This window comes from Ursus arctos, unplaced genomic scaffold (assembly GCF_023065955.2).
Source record: "Ursus arctos isolate Adak ecotype North America unplaced genomic scaffold, UrsArc2.0 scaffold_4, whole genome shotgun sequence".
NCBI lineage: Eukaryota > Metazoa > Chordata > Mammalia > Carnivora > Ursidae > Ursus > Ursus arctos.
Window position 1 is genome coordinate 31,177,248 of NW_026623056.1, and position 19,222 is coordinate 31,196,469.

Genomic DNA, 19,222 nt, shown 5'->3' on the forward strand with positions numbered 1-19,222 from the left:
TTAACATATAATGTATTATTAGTTTCAGAGGTAGAGGTCAGTGATTCATCAGTCTTATATAATACCCAGTGCTCATTACATCACATGCCAAAAACTCATTTCTGCTGGTCATATCATGTGCCTTATCATCCACAGCTTCTGGCCTTATGAGATGCTGGCATGGCTTCTGGAAAACTCAATAATGCATCCTCTAGAGGCACCACCTTGGAGGGCTGAGGGAGTGTAGTGTAGGATGTGGTGTAGGCACTCAACCTACAACCATCCAAAGTGTTGTCTCTTCTAGGGCTGGGAAACAAAGGGGTAGAAAGAGTGATGCTTTGCAGAATTTTCCCCAGTTCTGTCATTTAGTGACCTTGGGTTAATTGCTTTGACCTGTCCATGTCTAGGTTTCCTCATCAGCAAAATTGTCATACTATCCACATACCTACATCACAGGGTCATTGTGAGGAATAAATGGGATAATGAGTTTAACAGTTTAGAAGAGTCCCCGGTACAAGGTGAGTATCAGGAGTGTTAACTAGTACTATTATTATACTTAATGACCTCTTTCAACTTTTCTTGGCTTTTCTTTCCCCAGATTTGGAACATAGAAAATCTAGAGAATTTAACATACAACGGAGGGATGTTTTCACCAGAACACACATTAATGTTTCATTCAATCTTTGAACAAATACCTTTGAGGTACTTTTGGGTGCCCAGGATTCATTGGTAAAGAAATTAGATACATTGTTGCCCTCACAGAACCTGGAGTTTTCTTTTTTCCAGAATTTTCCTGGGTCTTCTCACATTGTCATATATATATTGCTACATGTAGCAATATGTGCTAAGTGCATGCAATATACATACATTTATTTATTTTTAGTTGAGGTATAATAGGCATATAATGTACTAATTTTAGGTATACAACATAATAATAATATATATCAAATTATTATATATATTTTATAGATATATAATATATAATATATATTATCAAATTATTATATATATATAGTGAAATGATCGACACAACAAGTTTTGTTAGCATCCATCACTACACATAGATGCAAACTTTTTTTTCTTGTGATGAGAACTTTCGAGATTTACTCTCTTGGCAACTCTAGAAATATACAAAATAGTTATAAGCATTCATTTTGTAATCAAGGCATTTTAAGGAATATTTTACATTAAGCTTTTGCTTAATGTACATATGAGTACATAGTTTAAAATTACAGAATATAAGAAGTTACAAACTAAAAAGCAAGTATCTCTTTCCTAACTCTAAATTTCCCAATTGTCCTCAGAAAGAACCTTCTTTGCTTGATTTTTTATGTCTCATAACTGAGATAAACATTTAGAATCATGTAAGCCTCCCTTTTTTATATAATTGTTAAGGGAAATGGGAAGAGGAGAGGGTTTGGATGAGTCAGAGGCCTCCAGCCAGGGTGACTGGAGAATGAGGCTTCCATGGAGACATTGAGAGGGAGGAAGTACATTAGGAGGGCAGAGGAAGTAATGTCAGACTACAAGGGTTGAGTAGTACTGTTGAAGTAGAAGCAGAAAATGGAGACTTTCAAATCAATTTAAGAAAAATTTATTAAGAGCTCACTGTATAAAACATGTTAGGAACCAACAAGATGCTTAGAGCTTAATGAAGTCAGAGGCGGGGCACAACACACAAATGGTAATATTACAAGGCAAGCATGGCTAGCACAGCTGTCTACAATCTTCTAGGTTCCTTTATATAGAATAAGAAGAAATATTTCTGTGGGTTGGGCCTCCCAAAGTTCTCTTTCAGTTTGGACTGAGGCTGCTCCATCCATTAGTGATGCTGCCTTAGTGATGCCAGGGTCACCTAACTCATTTCTACCAGGCTAGTATAGTCCTCTTGTGCACCTAGCTTTCCCATCGTTGAGAATGACATAGACAGTCCTCAGACACAAATCTGCGAGTCCTGCTCTGGGCCAGCTGATCCCTTCCTAGGACACCTGCCAGCTATGTTGGCCTCTGGATGATTTGCATCTTGGTCCTCCTAATTCCACTCTAGATCCTTCTCTCCCAGCCATGAGTTGGGAGAGTACTAAGCCTCCTTCCATTTATCCCATTATCAAGATGATAGCTGTCCCTCCCCAGCTCTGCCTCCAGCCAGATGGAAAATCACAATAACTTGAATATTATCCAAACTTCTCACCAACCACCAGGGAAGGTGCTGTCTGTCTCCAGTCCTTTTGGACAGTTTGTTCACCTGTTGCTTGCTGGAGGACTGGACAGATAGGACTTTCATGCGCATCTCTGTCAGTCAAAAGCTTTCCTTCTCTCTCTCTCTTTTGAGTATTGTGATCTCTCAGTTGTTCTTGAACAGTTACCCTGGGCCATCATCTCAGTCTTTTCTTTCAAGAAGAGAAGCAGGGTTCACAGTGCATAGTGCTTTCCTGCTTTACACAGTGCTCTCTGCTAAGACTTATTAATAGCTTGTTGGGCAGGTGGATCCTCCTCGGATTCACAGCAGCCCAGACAGAAGTGGCTCCAGGATTCAGAGCTCGTTCTATCTCCATCATGCCTAATTTTCCAAATTTTGATTTGGTCCGCACACCAAGCCATCATTTTCTTACTGACCCTCACAGAGCAGTGGGTAGACTTTTCTCAGGGCATAGTAATTACATTATTAAAGTACACATCTCTTTATGTTTCAAAATATTAATAGCAACACTATAAAGCCATAACATACATAACTCCCACCCAGAGTGAAGAGGTAGTCACAAATATACAAGATGGAATGAGGCACTATTTGAGAATTAAGCATAGATAAAAGCCATTATTCCAGTAATTGGGGGGTTCTACATAAAACACAATTTATAAAATTAAGAAAAGAAGGCTGAATCTGAAACAGGAGGTGTTGGTCTTAAACATTAGTCCCGAGCCAGGAGCGTGTCAGGTGAGCTCGGCCCACAAGTGTGCTCTGAAATGAAAAGAAGCCGTTAAAACCTGCTCCTGACATAGGGAGCAGAACTGGCAGTATAGGGAGGCTATCTCACTTAGAGGGAGTCCCAGAGCCTCTGCTATTATTAATGGTAATAATAATATTAATGGACAAGAAAAAAAGTAACCCAAAATTTGAAAGCGAAGGCATATAAACAATGGATGGTCATATGGACTTTACTCTTTAATTAAAAATGTGTAGTACTTTTGTCGCCCGAGGTTGTCTTCGAAATGTTAACACACTGGGCTTCATCAGCTTTTTCAGGTACATGGGGTTGTAGTCTGGAAAAACAACAACAGAAAAGGAATTGGGTGAGATTTCACAATTGACCCACTTTCTTTTTCTAGATTTCAGTGATAGGGCAGAATACAGGGAGCCATTGAAATAGCAACAAGGAGAAACAAACTGTTGAAGAGAATGGTGGAGATGTGCTGTTCATGCTTCCTTCAATTCACTTGCCTTTATTTTTGTCTGGACCTGCCCCTGCCATATGTTGATTACTTCCTGCCTTCTACTTGGAGGCTCTTCTGGACCATATCTGAACTGAGTCTAAGAGGGCAGGCAAGACCTCAGCACCTGCGCTCACCATCCAGGATTCCTAGACTCACTGCAGCGTGCGTATTCAGGTACATGCTGGGCACTCTGGGGCTGTTAACCCTGGGGTATTGACTATATCTTTGTGACCAGGCTTTTGACTTAGGATTGCCTGACCCTATGACTGTGTGGCCAGAGCCCTGATATTCTTGAGAGCCCTGTTCTTCAGGGAGGATGGAGGTACAAATAATCTGATTCCATCATGTTGTGAAAGGAATGATTGCCAGGAATCTTTATGTGTTCCTTCATGCATACATTCATTCTTTCAACAAATACTTATTACAATAACCAAGGTACGGAAACAACCTAAGTGTCCATTGATAGATGAATGGATAAAGAAATTACGGTATATACATATAATGGAATATTATTCAGCCATAAAAATGAATGAGATTTTGCCATTTAGGGCATCATGGATGGACCTTGAGAGCATTATGATAAGGGAAATAAGTCAGACAGAGAAAAAAGACAAACACCATATGATCTCTCTTATATGTGAAATCTAAAAATAAATAATAAAAAACCCACCTCATAGACACAGAGAGGAGATTGGTGGTTGCCAGAAGTGGGGGGTGAGGGTGAGAGATTGGGTGAAATTTTTGGTTTTCAGTTTGAATAAATTGAATTTAAAAACAACTGAAAACTTGAACTCTTAAAAAAAAGCACCTCACCACATTTGTCTTCTATAGCCCCTACTATGTGGACAAAGGAGAATATAAAGAAAAGAATATATACATTTCCCTTGTGCTATATTTAGGATTGCTTATTTGAATATGATTAGGTTAAGAATCTAGAAAGTAAGCAAATAAATGAAAAATAAATAAAAATCAAACAACTTATAATATTGCTCAGCTGAAAGCAAATGTAAGCTAAACCCTGATGAATAGTGTTTACACTTCCATGAAACTCTTTTTCAACATGTTATATATTTATCAAACCATGACAGTGTAAATTTTATGAGTAAGTCCCATTATCTGTAAACCAGTAGATGCCATGAAATTATAACTATAGAAAATTGTTAGTATTATAAAAAGGCTACTTTCTATGGATTAAAAAATATCTGCTGCTACAATTTCACCGTAGAAAAAAATTATTGAGCAACTACTATATGCCGGCACTAGGTGCTAGCAGCACAATGATAAGCCTAACTGATATGATCTCTACCCTCTATAAAGTTTGGTGTAGTTCATAGAGTTTAATAATGTAATTATTCAAAAATGAAGTATTACCTGGTGTTATGAAGAAAAAGCATAGGGATCCATATGACACGATAACAGGCTAACATACTCTAGTTTAAAAAAGGGTTGTTTTTTTAGAAGTGCAGCTTGAACCAAGATCTGAAGAATGAGATAAAGAAGTGGCAGAAGAACATTCCAAGCAGAGGGCACAGCAGGTGCAAAGACCCTGAAGCTAAAGGGAACATGTCATCACTCCTCATTTATTTATTTATTTATTCATTCATTCATTCCACACATGTAGGATTCCCACTAGTCCAGTCACCATGATAGGTACTGCGGTTGCCATGGTGAATAATATACAGCCCATACACAACACAGACCACTTTGCTATTAATTTTTTACTTTACCTTGACTCAGCTTGCTGTGCCCCTTGAGCATTGTGCATTGGACATCCTGCCATCCACTTATAGCTAGAACATTTCTTTCCAGATCCTAACTTTCCTTTCCCTCTCTATTAGTTCATGTTTGCTGAGGTCTCAGCATGCCTCAGACTTAACTGATGGTCAAGTTATAGATCCTCTGGAGATGGTACCTCTTTCAGCAATGTTGTAAGGTCAGGACTCACCTTTCCATGGCCTGTTCACTCTCTTTTCTCTCCATTTTGTTGGTTTCTGAAAGAGACCAAAACAACTTCAGAAAATGTATTGCCTGTAGATAGTAAAAGAGGGAAAGTTTGAAGAGAATCCAAAGTCTTAGGACTCAGAGAGAAATCATTCTGTCCTAATATGTGGAATAGATGGTTACTTGATGCAACTGAGGAGGTTTTTTTGCATCCAAAAACCAAATGCCTACCTTTATTCACCGTGCCTTAAGTTCTAATGTTGGAAATAGGTTTTTCGCTTACAGCTCTATTCTTTACTAAAATAAAAATACCGCCGGGAGGGGTAACACACTTAGTTTTAGCAATCATTTAGTGATTGGAAAAGTTTTCGATCCTTTTCTGAAAGTAAGGTTTAGAAGAAGAAAAGGAAATCTTGGAGATATTGCTGCCTTAATGGGGCACTACCAGTCAGCCGGCGCTACCAGTATGACAGTGTGGCATGGATGGGCCCAAGTGGGAAAACCTCTAACTGGCTAGACCTCCCAAAGCCTGAGCTGCTATTGGTATGGGCTTACCACTGATGCAACTTGGGGTTTAAATTCCTTTCGGTTGACTGTTGTGATAGTGCTCTTGTCCCACTCAGAGCCTTGCAGCAGGGGTTGTTAACCTGGGTATCCATGCAGGACTTTAGGGAGTGAAACAACATCCTTAATGGTTTTGAATACTTCCTACCATTGGCAGTTCTCAGATGTGTGCACGTGTGTGTGTTTAAAAATAATCAGCTTTATTGAGGTATAATTAATACACAAAAAATCCAATAATTTTCTATATAGATTTTGGTGAGTTTAGCAAATGTATAACTCATGTAACTACCACCATCACCAAGACATAGAACATTTATATAAGCCCCAAAAGTTCCCTCCTGTCTCCTTTCAGTTGGTATCTTTCCCCATCCCAACCCCTGATAACTACTGATCTGGTTAATGTCACAATAGTTTTACATTTTTTAGAATTTTATAATTCAGAATGATCATAAATGTGTGGTCATGTGGTCTTTTTGTGCCTGGTGTCTTTCTCCTAGTGTACTGCTTTTTTTTCACCGTAGAAATACTAAATGAAGTGTTTTAGAAAATTCTAAATATTATCTGATTTATAAATTTAAAACCCATTAGTAACACAAAATAAGAATGCAAGTTGGTACAGCCACTCTGGAAAACAGTGTGGAGGTCCCTTAAAAAGTTAAAAATTGAGCTACCCTATGATCCAGCCATTGCACTACTGGGTGTTTACCCCAAAGATACAGACGTAGTAAAGAGAAGGGCCATATGCACTCCAATGTTCATAGCAGCATTGTCCACAATAGCTAAATCGTGGAAGGAGCCGAGATGCCCTTCAACAGATGACTGGATTAAGAAGTTGTGGTCCATATATACAATGGAATATTACTCAGCTATCAGAAAGAACGAGTTCTCAACATTTGCTACAACATGGACAGCACTGGAGGAGACAATGCTAAGTGAAATAAGTCAAGCAGAGAAAGACAACTATCATATGATTTCTCTCATCTATGGAACATAAAAACTAGGAAGATCGGTAGGAGAAGAAAGGGATAAAGAAAGGGGGGGTAATCAGAAGGGGGAATGAAACATGAGAGACTATGGACTATGAGAAACAGACTGAGGGCCTCAGAGGGGAGGGGGGTGGGGGAATGGGATAGACCGGTGATGGGTAGTAAGGAGGGCACGTATCGCATGGTGCACTGGGTGTTATACACAACTAATGAATCATCAAGCCTTACATCGGAAACAAGGGATGTACTGTATGGTGACTAACATAATATAATAAAAAATCATTAAAAAAAAAAAAGAAATGGGCAGAAGACATGAACAGACATTTCTCCAAAGAAGACATACAAGTGGCCAACAGCCACATGAAAAAATGTTCAACATCACTCATCATCAGGGAAATACGAATCAAAACCACAATGCAATACCACCTCACACCAGTCAGAATGGCTAAAATTAACAACACAGAAAATAACAGATGTTGACAAGAATGCAGAGAAAGGGGAACCTTCTTACACTATTGGTGGGAATGCAAGCTAGTACAGCCACTCTTAAAAACAGTATGGAGGTAGCATACAGCTTTTGAAATCCATCCATGTTGTAGCATGTTACTAGTAGTCTATTCCTTTCTATAGCTCAGCAGTATTTCCTTATATGAATATATCACCATTTGTTTATCTACTCACCAACTGATGAAAATTTAAGACGCAAGGCTTTCAATATTATGAAGAAAGTTGCTATGAACATTTGTGTGTGTCTTTGTGAGGACATATATTTTTATTTCTCATGGGCAAATATCTAAGATTGCTGGGTTGTGTAGCAGTGTATGAGAGTTTCAATTGTGTCACATCCTCTCCAGCACTTGACAGTTACCAGGCCTTTTAATTTTAGTCATGTTAGTGGGTGTGTAGTGGTATCTCATTATAGCTTTAACTTGTATTTCCCTAATGACTAATGATGTTGTGACTGTGTGACTGTGCTTATTGGCCATTTGTATATTTTCTTCTGTGAAGTATGTGTTCAAGTCTTTTTCTCCCAACCTTTTGTTAAATGGATTGTGTTCTTTAGTGGGTAGTAATATATAATTATACATTATGAATATAAGTCCTTTTGAGATACGTATTTTGCAAACATTTTCTCCTAGTCTGTGGCTGGCTTGAGTTTAATTTTCTTAACAAAGTCAAAGGGCAAAGTTTTTAATTTTGATGAAGTTCAGCTTATCAATTTTTACTTTTTATGCTATGCTTTGTGCTTACTGTGTCCTATCTAAGATCTGCCTACCCTAAGATCACAAAGATTTTCTCCAGTTTTTTTTAAGTCTTTTAATTTTAGCTCTTATTTTTAGGTCTATCGTCCACTTCAAGTTATTTTTTGTGTGTTGAGGTTCATATTTTTCCATGTGGCTATCTAATTGTCCCAAAACCGTTGTTGGAAAGACTACCCTTTTCTGCATGGAATTACCTTGGCTCCTCTGTCCAAATCAGTTGACCATGTGAATTTACTTTTTGATTACCCATCTTGTTCCATTGGTTGGTATGTCTGCTTTCACCAATATCACACTGTCTTGATTACTATAGCTGTATAGGAAACCTTGACATTAGGTAGTGTAAGTTGTCTGTGTTTGATCTTGTTTTTCAGAATTGTTTGGCAATTCTGTTTTTTGCATTTCCAAGAAACTTAGAATTAGCTTTTATTTATTTATTTATTTTTAAAGATTTATTTGACAGAGACAGCCAGCGAGAGAGGGAACGCAAGCAGGGGGAGTGGAAGAGGAAGAAGCAGGCTCCCAGCGGAAGAGCTTGACGTGGGGCTCGATCCCAGAACACTGGGATCACGCCCTGAGCCAAAGGCAGACGCTTAACGACTGTGCCACCCAGGCACCCCTAGAATTAGCTTTTAAATTTACACTGAAGAGCCTGCCAGAATGTTGATTGGTATATCATTGAATCCATAGTTCAGTTTGGGCTGAACTGATATCATTTTAAAAAAAGATTTTATTTATTTATTTGAGAGAAAGAGAGAGAGAGAGCAGAAGCAGGGGGGAGAAGCAACTCCTGCTGAGCAGGGAGCCCAAGAGCCAGTCTCAGGGCTCCATCCCAGGACCCTGAGATAATGACTTGAGCCGAAGGCAGATGCTTAACAGACTGAACCATCCAGGTGCCCCTGGGCTGAATTGATATCTTAATATCTACTCCTCTGATCCATGAACATGGCATAGTTCTCCATTTATTTAGGCCTACCTTAATTTCTGTCAATAGTAATGTCTTTTAGCTTTTAGTGTATAGGTCTTTTACTTGTTTTTAAAAACTTACTCCCAAGCTTTTAATATTATTTGATGCTATTGTAAATGCTATTTAAAAATTTTTTCAGTGTCCAAATTGTTTGTTGTGAGTATATAGAAATGTAACTGATTTTGGTGTTTTTTTCTTAATTTGTAACTATTTTATTAGGAAGGAGGCTGACTATATTTTTGACTTTCTTAGCCATTTACTTCAGATACACAAATTGTTTTTGAAAATGCATTGCTTTTATGTACTAGGATCTGTGTGTTTTCATCCCCTTCTTTCAAGGAAAGAATGGCAATTTTTTCATAAAATATAACTGATTTTGATTTTGTGTATTGACCTTGTATCTGGAGATTTAGCTACACGCAATTAGTTCTTTTTTTTTTTTTTAAGATTTTTTATTTATTTATTTGACAGAGAGAGAGAGCACAAGCAGGGTGAGTGGCAGGCAGAGGCAGAGGGAGAAGCAGGCTCTCCGCTGAGCAGAGAGCCTGATGCAGGACTCCATCCCAGGATCCTGGGATCATGACCTGAGCAGAAGGCAAACACTCAACCGACTGAGCCACTAAGATGCCCACACAATTAGTTCTAATAGTTTTTTTATGGATGCCTTAAGCTTTTCTACAAACATGGTCATGTTATCTGTGGGGGAAAAAAAAGTTTACTTCTTCCCTTCCAATATGTATGCCTTTTATTTTTTTCCCTGATTGTTGCATTGGCTAGGACCTCCAGTATAATGTTGAAGAAATGTAGTGAGAGTGGTATCCTTGCCTCATTCCTGATCTTATGGGGAAAGCAGTCAGTCTTTCATCATTAAATATGATGCTAACTGAAGGATTTTGGTATATGTCCTTTGTCAGATTGAGGAAATTCCTCTATATTCCTACTTTTATGACAGTTTTTCTTTCTTTTTTAAAATTATGAATGGGTATTAATTTTGCCAAATGCTTTTTTTATATCCACTGATGTGATTACATGTTTTTTCTTTTTAGTTTGCCAATATGGCGAATTTTATTGCTTGATTTTTGTACATTGAACCTAGCTTATATTCCTGGAATAAACCCCACTTGATCGTGATGTATCATACTTTTAATAGCTTGCTAGATTGTAGTTGGTAATTTTGTTAAGGATTTTGCCATCTATTTTCACAAGATATGTATAGTGTTCTTTTTTTGTAATGTTTTTTTCCAGTTTTGGTATCAGGGCTGCCCCTACTTTTAGGGTAGCCTGGAAACTGATTCCAGGCAGTAAGTTGTGGGCAATCATAGGGCTCACCTTATCTTTTTCCTTCTTTCATGGACTACAGTTTTCTACAGCTTATTGTCTTATGACTGAAAACAGTTGTTTCATATTTTGTCTGATTTCTAGTTGTTTACAGTAGGAGGGACATTCCTGTAGCAGTTAATCTTTCATAGGAGGAAGAAGTTTTTGTCTTCTATATAATTTTAAAAGAGCCGTAACTGTTGGAAAATTCAGTCTTATTTCTTTACATCTTCTCATACTGTTCATGCACTGAGATGCCCTTTGGAGCCACAGCTAAGTAAGATCTTTGTACCCTGTGACAGCTTTTAAGATATTTGAAGGGAACACTTTTCTCCTCCCCAAGACTTCTTTTCTGGCTAAGCATTCTCAGTTACTTGAACAATTTCTTATTTGACTGAGCTTCTAGACACTGTAAATCTGGTTAGGTTTTATTTTTTTCAAACTTTCTCTTAAAAAAATGCTTACTTGTAACTGAATATAGTATTTCAGATGTCTGCAGACCAACATAGAATACTTATATTGTCCTTTCATACCCATGACAAAATCATCACCATTTCAAAAACAAAAAGTTTCTATTTTGAATGAATGGAAGCAGACAATAAAAAGGCAGATTCTAAACTTGTGGATTTGATTACAAATTTAGCATTTTGAAGGCCAGATGTGATGATATCATCAACTTTCAGTTTTTAAGTCCTGTGAAGGTTTCTGTCTAAATAGTGGTTAAAATTATTTATTTCAGAAAAGACACTTGCCCTTTAAGAAATCATTCCTGAAAGAGCCGAGACTCTTCCACGGTTGGTGGAAGGCAGCAAACTGTAAAAACTGTTGGTTGCTAGGGCTCTATTACATACAGATATCAGTCACACAAGACCCAAATGAGGAAGTAAAACTTTAGGAGGAGCTATTTTAGTCTCTCTCCCCCATGGGTAAGCTGATAGGGTAACTTCTGATTGGGAAAAGACTGTAATTCAAGGTTACAATTTCTCATGCCTAGTCTGCCCTATTTGACAAATCAAAAAAGAGAAGAGAGATTAGAAACCAGCTAGAATAACAGTGGCATTTCCCTTTCTGTTTGGCCCCAACAGAGTAAATGTGGATGGTTGGGGCCTTGAAAAACTATAACTACCGAACAAACACTGTAAAGGACTTTTGATGCCCAGTTAGTTTGAGGGCCATCTCCTCTGAGAAATGGATTAATGTTGGATTAGGGGGAAGCACCATTTTTGGAGAAATTCCTACCGGAATTTCTTACTTATCAGTAAGCTTGTGTCTCTGTGGATGGATCATATGGCTTCCATGTCTGTTTTTCAGCAGAATTTAGTTCCTTGTGGTTGTGTGACTGAGATCCCCATTTCCTTGCTGGCTCTCAGCTGAGGGCCAGTCACAGATTCTAGAGGCCACCCACATTCCTTGTCTCATGTCCCCTTCCTCCAAATTCAAAGCTAGCAATGGTGGGTTAAGCCTGTCTCAAGATTTGGATCTCTCCTCCTTCCATCTCATCTCTCTAACCCAGCCTGGGAAAGGGGCTCTGACTCATGTGATTAGATGGGGCCCACCTAATCTCATCATCTTAAAGTCAGTACCTTAAGCACATATGCAAATTCCCTTTTGCCATGTGAGATAACATATAATAGGTTCTGTGACTAGGAGGTGGACATCTTGTTGGGGACATTACGCAGTCTATCATACAGAAAATTCCAGAGGTATCCACAAAGGAAGTGCAGACATTGCTGAATTACAGAACCCAAATTTACAAACATATCTACATGGCATGGTTACTTGGTACATCTTCCTCCTCCAGTGATATCAAGACTCTTCTTTTTGACCAAAGTCACTAGCACAGGTGACTATCTGACCAAAATTTCCTAGCAATATTCTTTATCACATTCTTGGGGGGAGGAGGTCATATGTTATATTCTCTTGTCATAGTCTGCCTTTTACCACTCACAGCTCGATTTGGCCATTTCCTATGCACACACACACAGCTTCTTGAACTCTGTTCTCCTGAATTTTTCTGATTGTGTCTTGGGGGAAGAAACATTCTTCCTTTCTTTTTCTCCTTATTCTTTGTTTCATTTGTAAGCTAATCAGTCCAATGTGAAAGTAAATTAGGAAACAGCTTATTTCCAAGCTGAAGGAGCTTCTGCATAGTTAGCTAATTTTAAATGGCAATGAGATTGAAAGAAACAGCTCAAAATTCTCACCTTGAAAAGCCAAAGCTTCAATAAGCATGATATATCTGTACATCTGTCCCTGTGCTCTGAATTTTACACTTTTATAGCATAGAAATCTATTATTACATCAGCACACCCCATATTTTAGCAGTTTGAATATGACTCTACCATAAGCGTTGTATTCATTTCTTGAAATTGGATACTCACGCCACAATTTACTGTTTTTAAAATATATCGGGATGAAATGAGTGACTGCTAATGTCATCCATCTATTTTCTAGTGGATCTTAAAATCGGTACAGTGAAATCTTAAATAAGATGCTGATCAGAAGCATTACTCATCTGGTGCTTTTTACGAAAGTGAGTAAGAAAGTTACCTTAATTATTAGCACCAACCAAACTTCTAGTACAGTCATTACTGAGATAAAGTCCAACCTTACCTTGCAACTTTGCCCAAACCAGCCCAAACCACAAAGAGGCATAAGATTATTATAAAGTCAGGGACCTCTTTGTCCCCCATTAAGCACAGTGCCACTTTTACAAAAGTCAATGAGGAGGCTGCTCAGTGCAGTGCTATTTACAATAACAAAACTATGGGAACAATCTAACTCTTCTACAATGTGGAGTTGGTTGAATAAATTAAGGTGTATCCACAAAATGGAATATCTCACAGCCATTTAAAATGATGCTATAGAATGATAATTAATGACACTGAAAGTTTTCTTACTATGTCTAGTACAAATAAATTAGAAAACAGCATATATGATATTATCTAAACTGTGAAAAACAGTCCTTATAATATTATTTCACTTACAGAAAATAACATAGATTCCAGAAAAATCTGGAAGATATACACCAAAATGTTGTCTGTATAACCATTTCTTTCCTACTAGGAGAACTAAAGATATTTTTTTCAGCATATTTGGTAATGGGTATATAATACTTGGTAATCAATAAAAGTTAATATTATTTTTAAAAAGTCAATGGGGAACAATTCATCCTGCTTTTTTTCTCAGAAACCTAGACTTTTAGAGATAAGAAAGTAAATTTTATGGTCATCTAATCCTCCTCCCCCCACCCCCAAGATTCCCTGATTGAACACTGCCAGGTCCATAGTCATTAACACTTAGAAGTGTTTTCGTGATTTTACTTCTTTGAATCCTCACAGTAACTTTATGAAGTGAGGTAGCTAAAGCAAGGAATGATCAGCTTTGTCTGGAAACCAGAAGTACATTTGTAGACCTTAGTTTAGAAATGTTGCCTCTCCTAGAAATCCAGAGCACTGTTGAGTCCCATCTATACGGGCTCCAAACCCTGAGGGAAAACCTTTTCCTCCAACCACTTGCTGACTTTTTGCTAATCTGAGCTCAGCCAATGAGCTCCAGAAGGCAGCTGACCAGAGGTAGCTGCAAAATGGCAATCTGCAGAGGGGACAAGCACTGACTCACCACATTCATGAGAGGGGCCAGGCTGCTTCTTCTTCCTTTTCCTTAGTGTTAGAAAGCACACCAACACCATCCCACACAAAATGACCAACATTACAAGTAGAGCCGCAATCCAGAGGATGGGGTCTTGGGCAGGGGGGGGTTTCGTATGTGCATCTAGAAATGACCACAAGTTTTTAATCAGCCAGGAAGATCGATTATAAAAGGTTTATAATTACTGTTGTCTTCATTTACAAGTCAGCATCTCCCCAGGGCTCTACTGCCAGAGGAGCCTGAAATCCACAATATGAGGTCATAGAAAGTCCCAGGCTTAGGGCCTTAGCAGCTTAGAACCAAACCAGTGCTTCTGGCCAAATGCCTGGACTAAGCTGCCTTCCCTTCCCAAAGGTTGAGATGACAATGACTGTGATCTAGAAGAAGAAAGTCAACCTGGCCCTTAGTTCTGCATGTAGGTATGGTACCCACGCTTAAGCTTTGAATGTATAGTCATCTGTGCAACACCCTGCTTCTTTAGCCCATGTATAGCCAGGCCTGAGGTCCTGAAGTTTCCCTTGTCATAATTTCTCCATCCACTATCATCTCTAGATCAGGCTTCAGACACACCTCATTTGGACAAATATAACAGGATAAATACCTCCGGTTTTGCTTGTTTGTTTGTTTTTCCACTGAGGTTACAGTGGAAGAAACAGGGCTTTCAGAATGTATCACCTACTAGAAAACCTTTGATATCTCTTTGTGCCCTGAGGAATCAGGGTTAGAATCAGCTCCTGGGAGGTCAGGACTTTCTTCCTTGCATGGGGACTTCTAATTTTCCAGGAAGTTGAAAAACAGATTTTGAGGGGAAAGCTTAGAACTGAATGGCCCATTTTATAGACATTTATGGGACTCATTCTGATAGTTAATCTCAAATTACAAGAAAGTAATACCAGCTGACCTATTAGTTTAGCTGCAACTTGTGGACACATGCCCCGTTCCTGGGACATTAGGAAAAGGACATTAGGATATGGCCTGCAATGCAGCAGGCCATATCCAACACTGTTTGAGTCTGTCCTAGTTTTATCCCACTTGAGCCTGTTTGGCATTACCAGTAAAGGGGGGTTATACTTGATAACATGGAGACTGCTACCTTTTGACACCCAAAAAGATTCCTTGCTTCAATGGCCTATACTATCTCTGGTTAAGCCATAGAACAGGGATACAGAGAGGCAAGCCCTGGCTTCCTGAGGCAGCTGGAGCTGAAATGTTTCTGAAGATTGTGGTAGCTGGGAAGGTTTGGGCAGTAGTTGAGAAACAGCAGAAAGGTGAGCCATGATGAAGCTATAGGGATGGCAAGGCCCTATTCATTTGTAGACTCTGGGAGCCATGGCAGAGGAAGCCATGGCAGAAGGCCCCAAGGCATGTCATGTGTGGTGGTGTTGCTGGCTCCAAACAGGGATAGTTTGAGAGAGGCTTCCTTTTTTTTTTTTTTTTTTGAGAGAGGCTTCTATTAGGCCAAGAGAGGCTACAGTAAAAGCAACCAGGCTCCTGTGCAGCCTAACTACTTACTGGGCTCTCAGAGGCAGAGATGTATTAGAAGAAGGAAATCAGTACCAAGAGAAGGGATTGGCCCACTTGTATAGCTTACTGAGAGGGACTGGCTCCAGGGGCTGTCCATAAGAATGTGTCCATAGACCAAGTTATGTTTGAACAATGAGACAGCAGGAGAAAGGAAGCAGCAAGGTTAGAGGATGAAGCAAGGAATTCGATGGATGCCTCAGGAGAGGGAAAACCAAAGGGCCAGAATTGGAGAAGGGGCCAAGGTAAGCAGAAGGCCGATGTGTGGGAAGAGAGGGGTCAGGATCAGAAGAAGCACTGATAGGGACAGTGTGGGTGCCAGAGTGCCTTTATACCAGGAGACAATCTTGCAGTTACTGCTCCTCAAAAGTGGGGTCTCAAACACGGATTTCCCCCAGGGCAAAGCCAGGACTTTAAAATGTTAGGCTTCTTTCTATTAGCGGACATTGCTTAGTTTCAACCCTTTCCTCCAGCTGGACTGGACCCTGTACCACATTGTCAACATGCCACAAGAATTTTTGCTTCTTAGTCTTTCCTTGACACTTCTGCCCACCACCACAACCTGTGCCCATATCAAATACTGTTAACTGATTTTTGTCCTCTCACCTTCTCAGCTTGGATGCTGTCTGAGAATTTTTCTTTCTGTTCAGGAAACCACAAGTCTGATACCTGTCCTTTCTTCACCATACTTTTATTTTTTTTACTTTTTTTCCCCTAAAGATTTTATTTATTTATTTGAGAGAAAGTGAGAGAGAGAGAGAGCACAAGTGGGGGTAGGAGCAGAAAGAGAGGGAGAAGCAGACTCTGGCTGAGCGGAGAGCTGGACATGGGGCTTGATCCCCGGACCCTGAGATCGTGACCGGAGCCGAAGGCAAACCCTTAACTGACTGAGCCATCCAGGCACCCCTTCACCATACTTTTAAAGCCCAGTTATCTTTTATGGTGTTTTAAGGTCCCATTTCCTTTAGGAAGACTTCCCTGGCCCTCAAGGAACCTAACTACCTCTGAATGCCTATAAAGTTGATTATCAGTCACTCATATTTTTAAATTTATTTGCATATTTCCATGGGATATGCTTTAGATCCCAATTCAATCTTTTTAAAATCCAGTTTTTCATGTGTGTACATAATGGGGTTCTGATTTTTTTGGAAGTACTTGAAGGCAAAGAGCCCCCATGCCTTACACATTTTAGGTTTCATGTCTGCAGCCAACAACATCTATAATAGTTCTGTACTCAGAGCATGTACTGCATGTATGAATGAATGGATGGATGATGATGATGATGATGATGATGACGATGATGATGATGATGATGATGATGATGTGTGTGTGTGTGTGTGTGTGTGTGTGTGTGTGTATGAATGGATGAATTCTAGCCTGGAGGAATCTTGCATTTTCTGACTTAAACTTCAGAATCTTCTACCCAAAGGTAGCCCAGAAGACTGGGTCAGTTTCAGGTCTAAGAACATACTTCCTCAAGTGCAGCATATATTCATAGTCTCTGGGACCCTGCAGCAGATGAAGAGAGGAGCTTTCCATCTAGTTCCTTCCTAATACCACCACAAAATGGCCCTGTTGGAGGCTTCTTGGCAAGCAGGGCATATTGAATGATCTGCCTCAACCATTTGGGTATAATACCTGATGAAAGAAATAGTCTTGGGAAGCAGCTTTACCTATATTGTACGGTAGGGAGTGAAGTTCCATTGACTCAAGTTGCAGGACACAGGTGATGCTCACATTGCTTGCTTCAGGGACTGAAAAAGACAAGCTGATAGAAATGTTGTACAGTTCTGTGACATTATTTTGAGATTTCTTCATGGCAGTATCATACTTAGTAGTTGAATTCTCGGTTTTTAGCTTAAAATACATCTCCTTAGGTTCTGGGTAACCTTGTACAGATGAGCAGGTCAAATTTATGATGCCAGAATTTTCTGTTCTATTAGAAGTTACCATTATTTCAGGTTGAGTGAAGTTAGCTGAAAGCAGAATAAAGATACAAAAGAAAAAAAAAGAAATCAGTCTAAAATTTAGATGTGTCTAGAAGGCAACTGCAAATAACTGGCTCTGATCTGGGAACTTACTGGGGGCACACTTGGGAGCCTCTGGGTGTCTAAAGTGTGGGCCTCAGCCCATGGTGAGAGCCACATACGGACCCCACATTTATTTTTCAAGAATGGAGCTTTGGGCCATGCTTACTTCCTGCTTACATAAATCAGGGTGGGGGGGTGCTCTCTGATTGACGGGAGGGCTGAAATTGAGTCACCAAAGATTCACAATGAGGCATTGTTCTGAGGAGTGGAGTTTTGGGACGGAGAAGTAGTCTGACATTAGAAACCAGCTGTCTCGTGGGGTACATTGCAGCTTGCCAGACTAAGCATCAGAAAGGGACTGACACTAACAGAGTTCATGGTGCTGGCATGCTCTGGGCCATATCTTCTAGAAACCCAGGCAGGATAGTGATAAGTGAGTGGATGGGGATTTTGGATTTAAAAATCAGAATAAAGCAAACACAACTGATGGCATTAATGAGGAAAGGGTAGTTAACCTGATTACAGTATATAACATATCTAAACATAATAAATCATTTTTTCTGGGGAAAAAAATAAAAAAATAAATAAATACCATAAAAAAAATCAGAATATTGGTTTTGGGTATTATTGTCAAGCTTTCTTCATGATGTACTATAAGATGAAGGCCAAACCAAGCCATTTTTGGGAAAATGTATGATTTTGATAAACGCAGAGCTTCTCTCACCTTGGTTTGCCATTCAGATTTTGATGGCTGTCAAAGATCACTGGCACCTAGCCTTTCGCTAGGCCAAATCCCTTGATATTCTTCAATAGTTACTATAGTTTTCAGGTTCTACATACTAATTTCTAATTTACCTTATTGTCTCTAAAACCAGTGATTTGCATGTCACCTTTCTAAGTTTGCCGTATCAACACACTACTTAAGCACTCCGCTTGTACTTTATGTGGTCTGTAGGAAGTGCATTGTCACGGTGCTACCTCCTTTGGCCTCCTTAACATTATCTGTGAAATCACAGGTTGGATAAGTTAGTTATTGTTTTTCCTAATACATTAAAATAAATATAAGATGGTTAAAATAAAAAAAATGATCGTGTCCCACCTAAAATATACCATGTTCCTCAATGGTATCTGTCCATATCTTGAAAACACTTATTTATCACTTGGCAAAATGTTCTAAAAGTCCTACAGCCTAGTTTGAATCACATAAGGCTTAATTAAAGGGAGGGCTCCTCATTCTATTTCTACTTTCGCCTTTTCTTTACTCTGTGGTTTCAGACTCGGTGTTGATCTGCCTTTTCCAGTTTCATCAAAAGTCAATCTGAATCTAGTAATGCCACACCTGGGTATCCACCTTAGAGAAACGAAAACTTATGTTCACACTTATACGTGTTTACAGCAGCTATTTATAATAGCCCCAAACTGAAAAAATCCCAGTGTCTTTCCGTGGGTTGAGTGGATAAAACAGAATGCTCCTCAGCAATAATAAGGAACAGGCTTTTGATACATGCAACAACTTAGATAAATCTCAAAGACATTATGTTGAATAAAAGAAACCAATCTTAAAAGGTCACATGC

General features: G+C 39.2%; 1 protein-coding gene across 7 annotated transcripts in view; it reads right to left on the reverse strand.

Moving 5' to 3' along the window:
- Positions 1-1,557: 1,557 nt before the first annotated feature.
- CD86 (CD86 molecule) overlaps positions 1,558-19,222 on the reverse strand; it is a 64,477-nt gene continuing 46,812 nt past the window's right edge. For 2 of the 7 annotated variants that reach the window (XM_057306679.1, XM_057306678.1), the window contains exons 4-8: positions 17,291-17,593; positions 14,067-14,219; positions 5,357-5,402; positions 3,164-3,240; positions 1,558-2,938 (exon numbers count right to left, since the gene is read on the reverse strand). In XM_057306679.1, the coding sequence (XP_057162662.1) occupies positions 2,889-2,938; positions 3,164-3,240; positions 5,357-5,402; positions 14,067-14,219; positions 17,291-17,593 (629 nt within the window). In that variant the 3' untranslated portion in view covers positions 1,558-2,888. Of the gene's footprint in view, positions 3,241-5,356; positions 5,403-14,066; positions 14,220-17,290; positions 17,594-19,222 lie in introns of all 7 variants that reach the window. The other 5 variants (XM_057306681.1, XM_057306680.1, XM_048215097.2 and 2 more) reach the window with 3 other exon arrangements.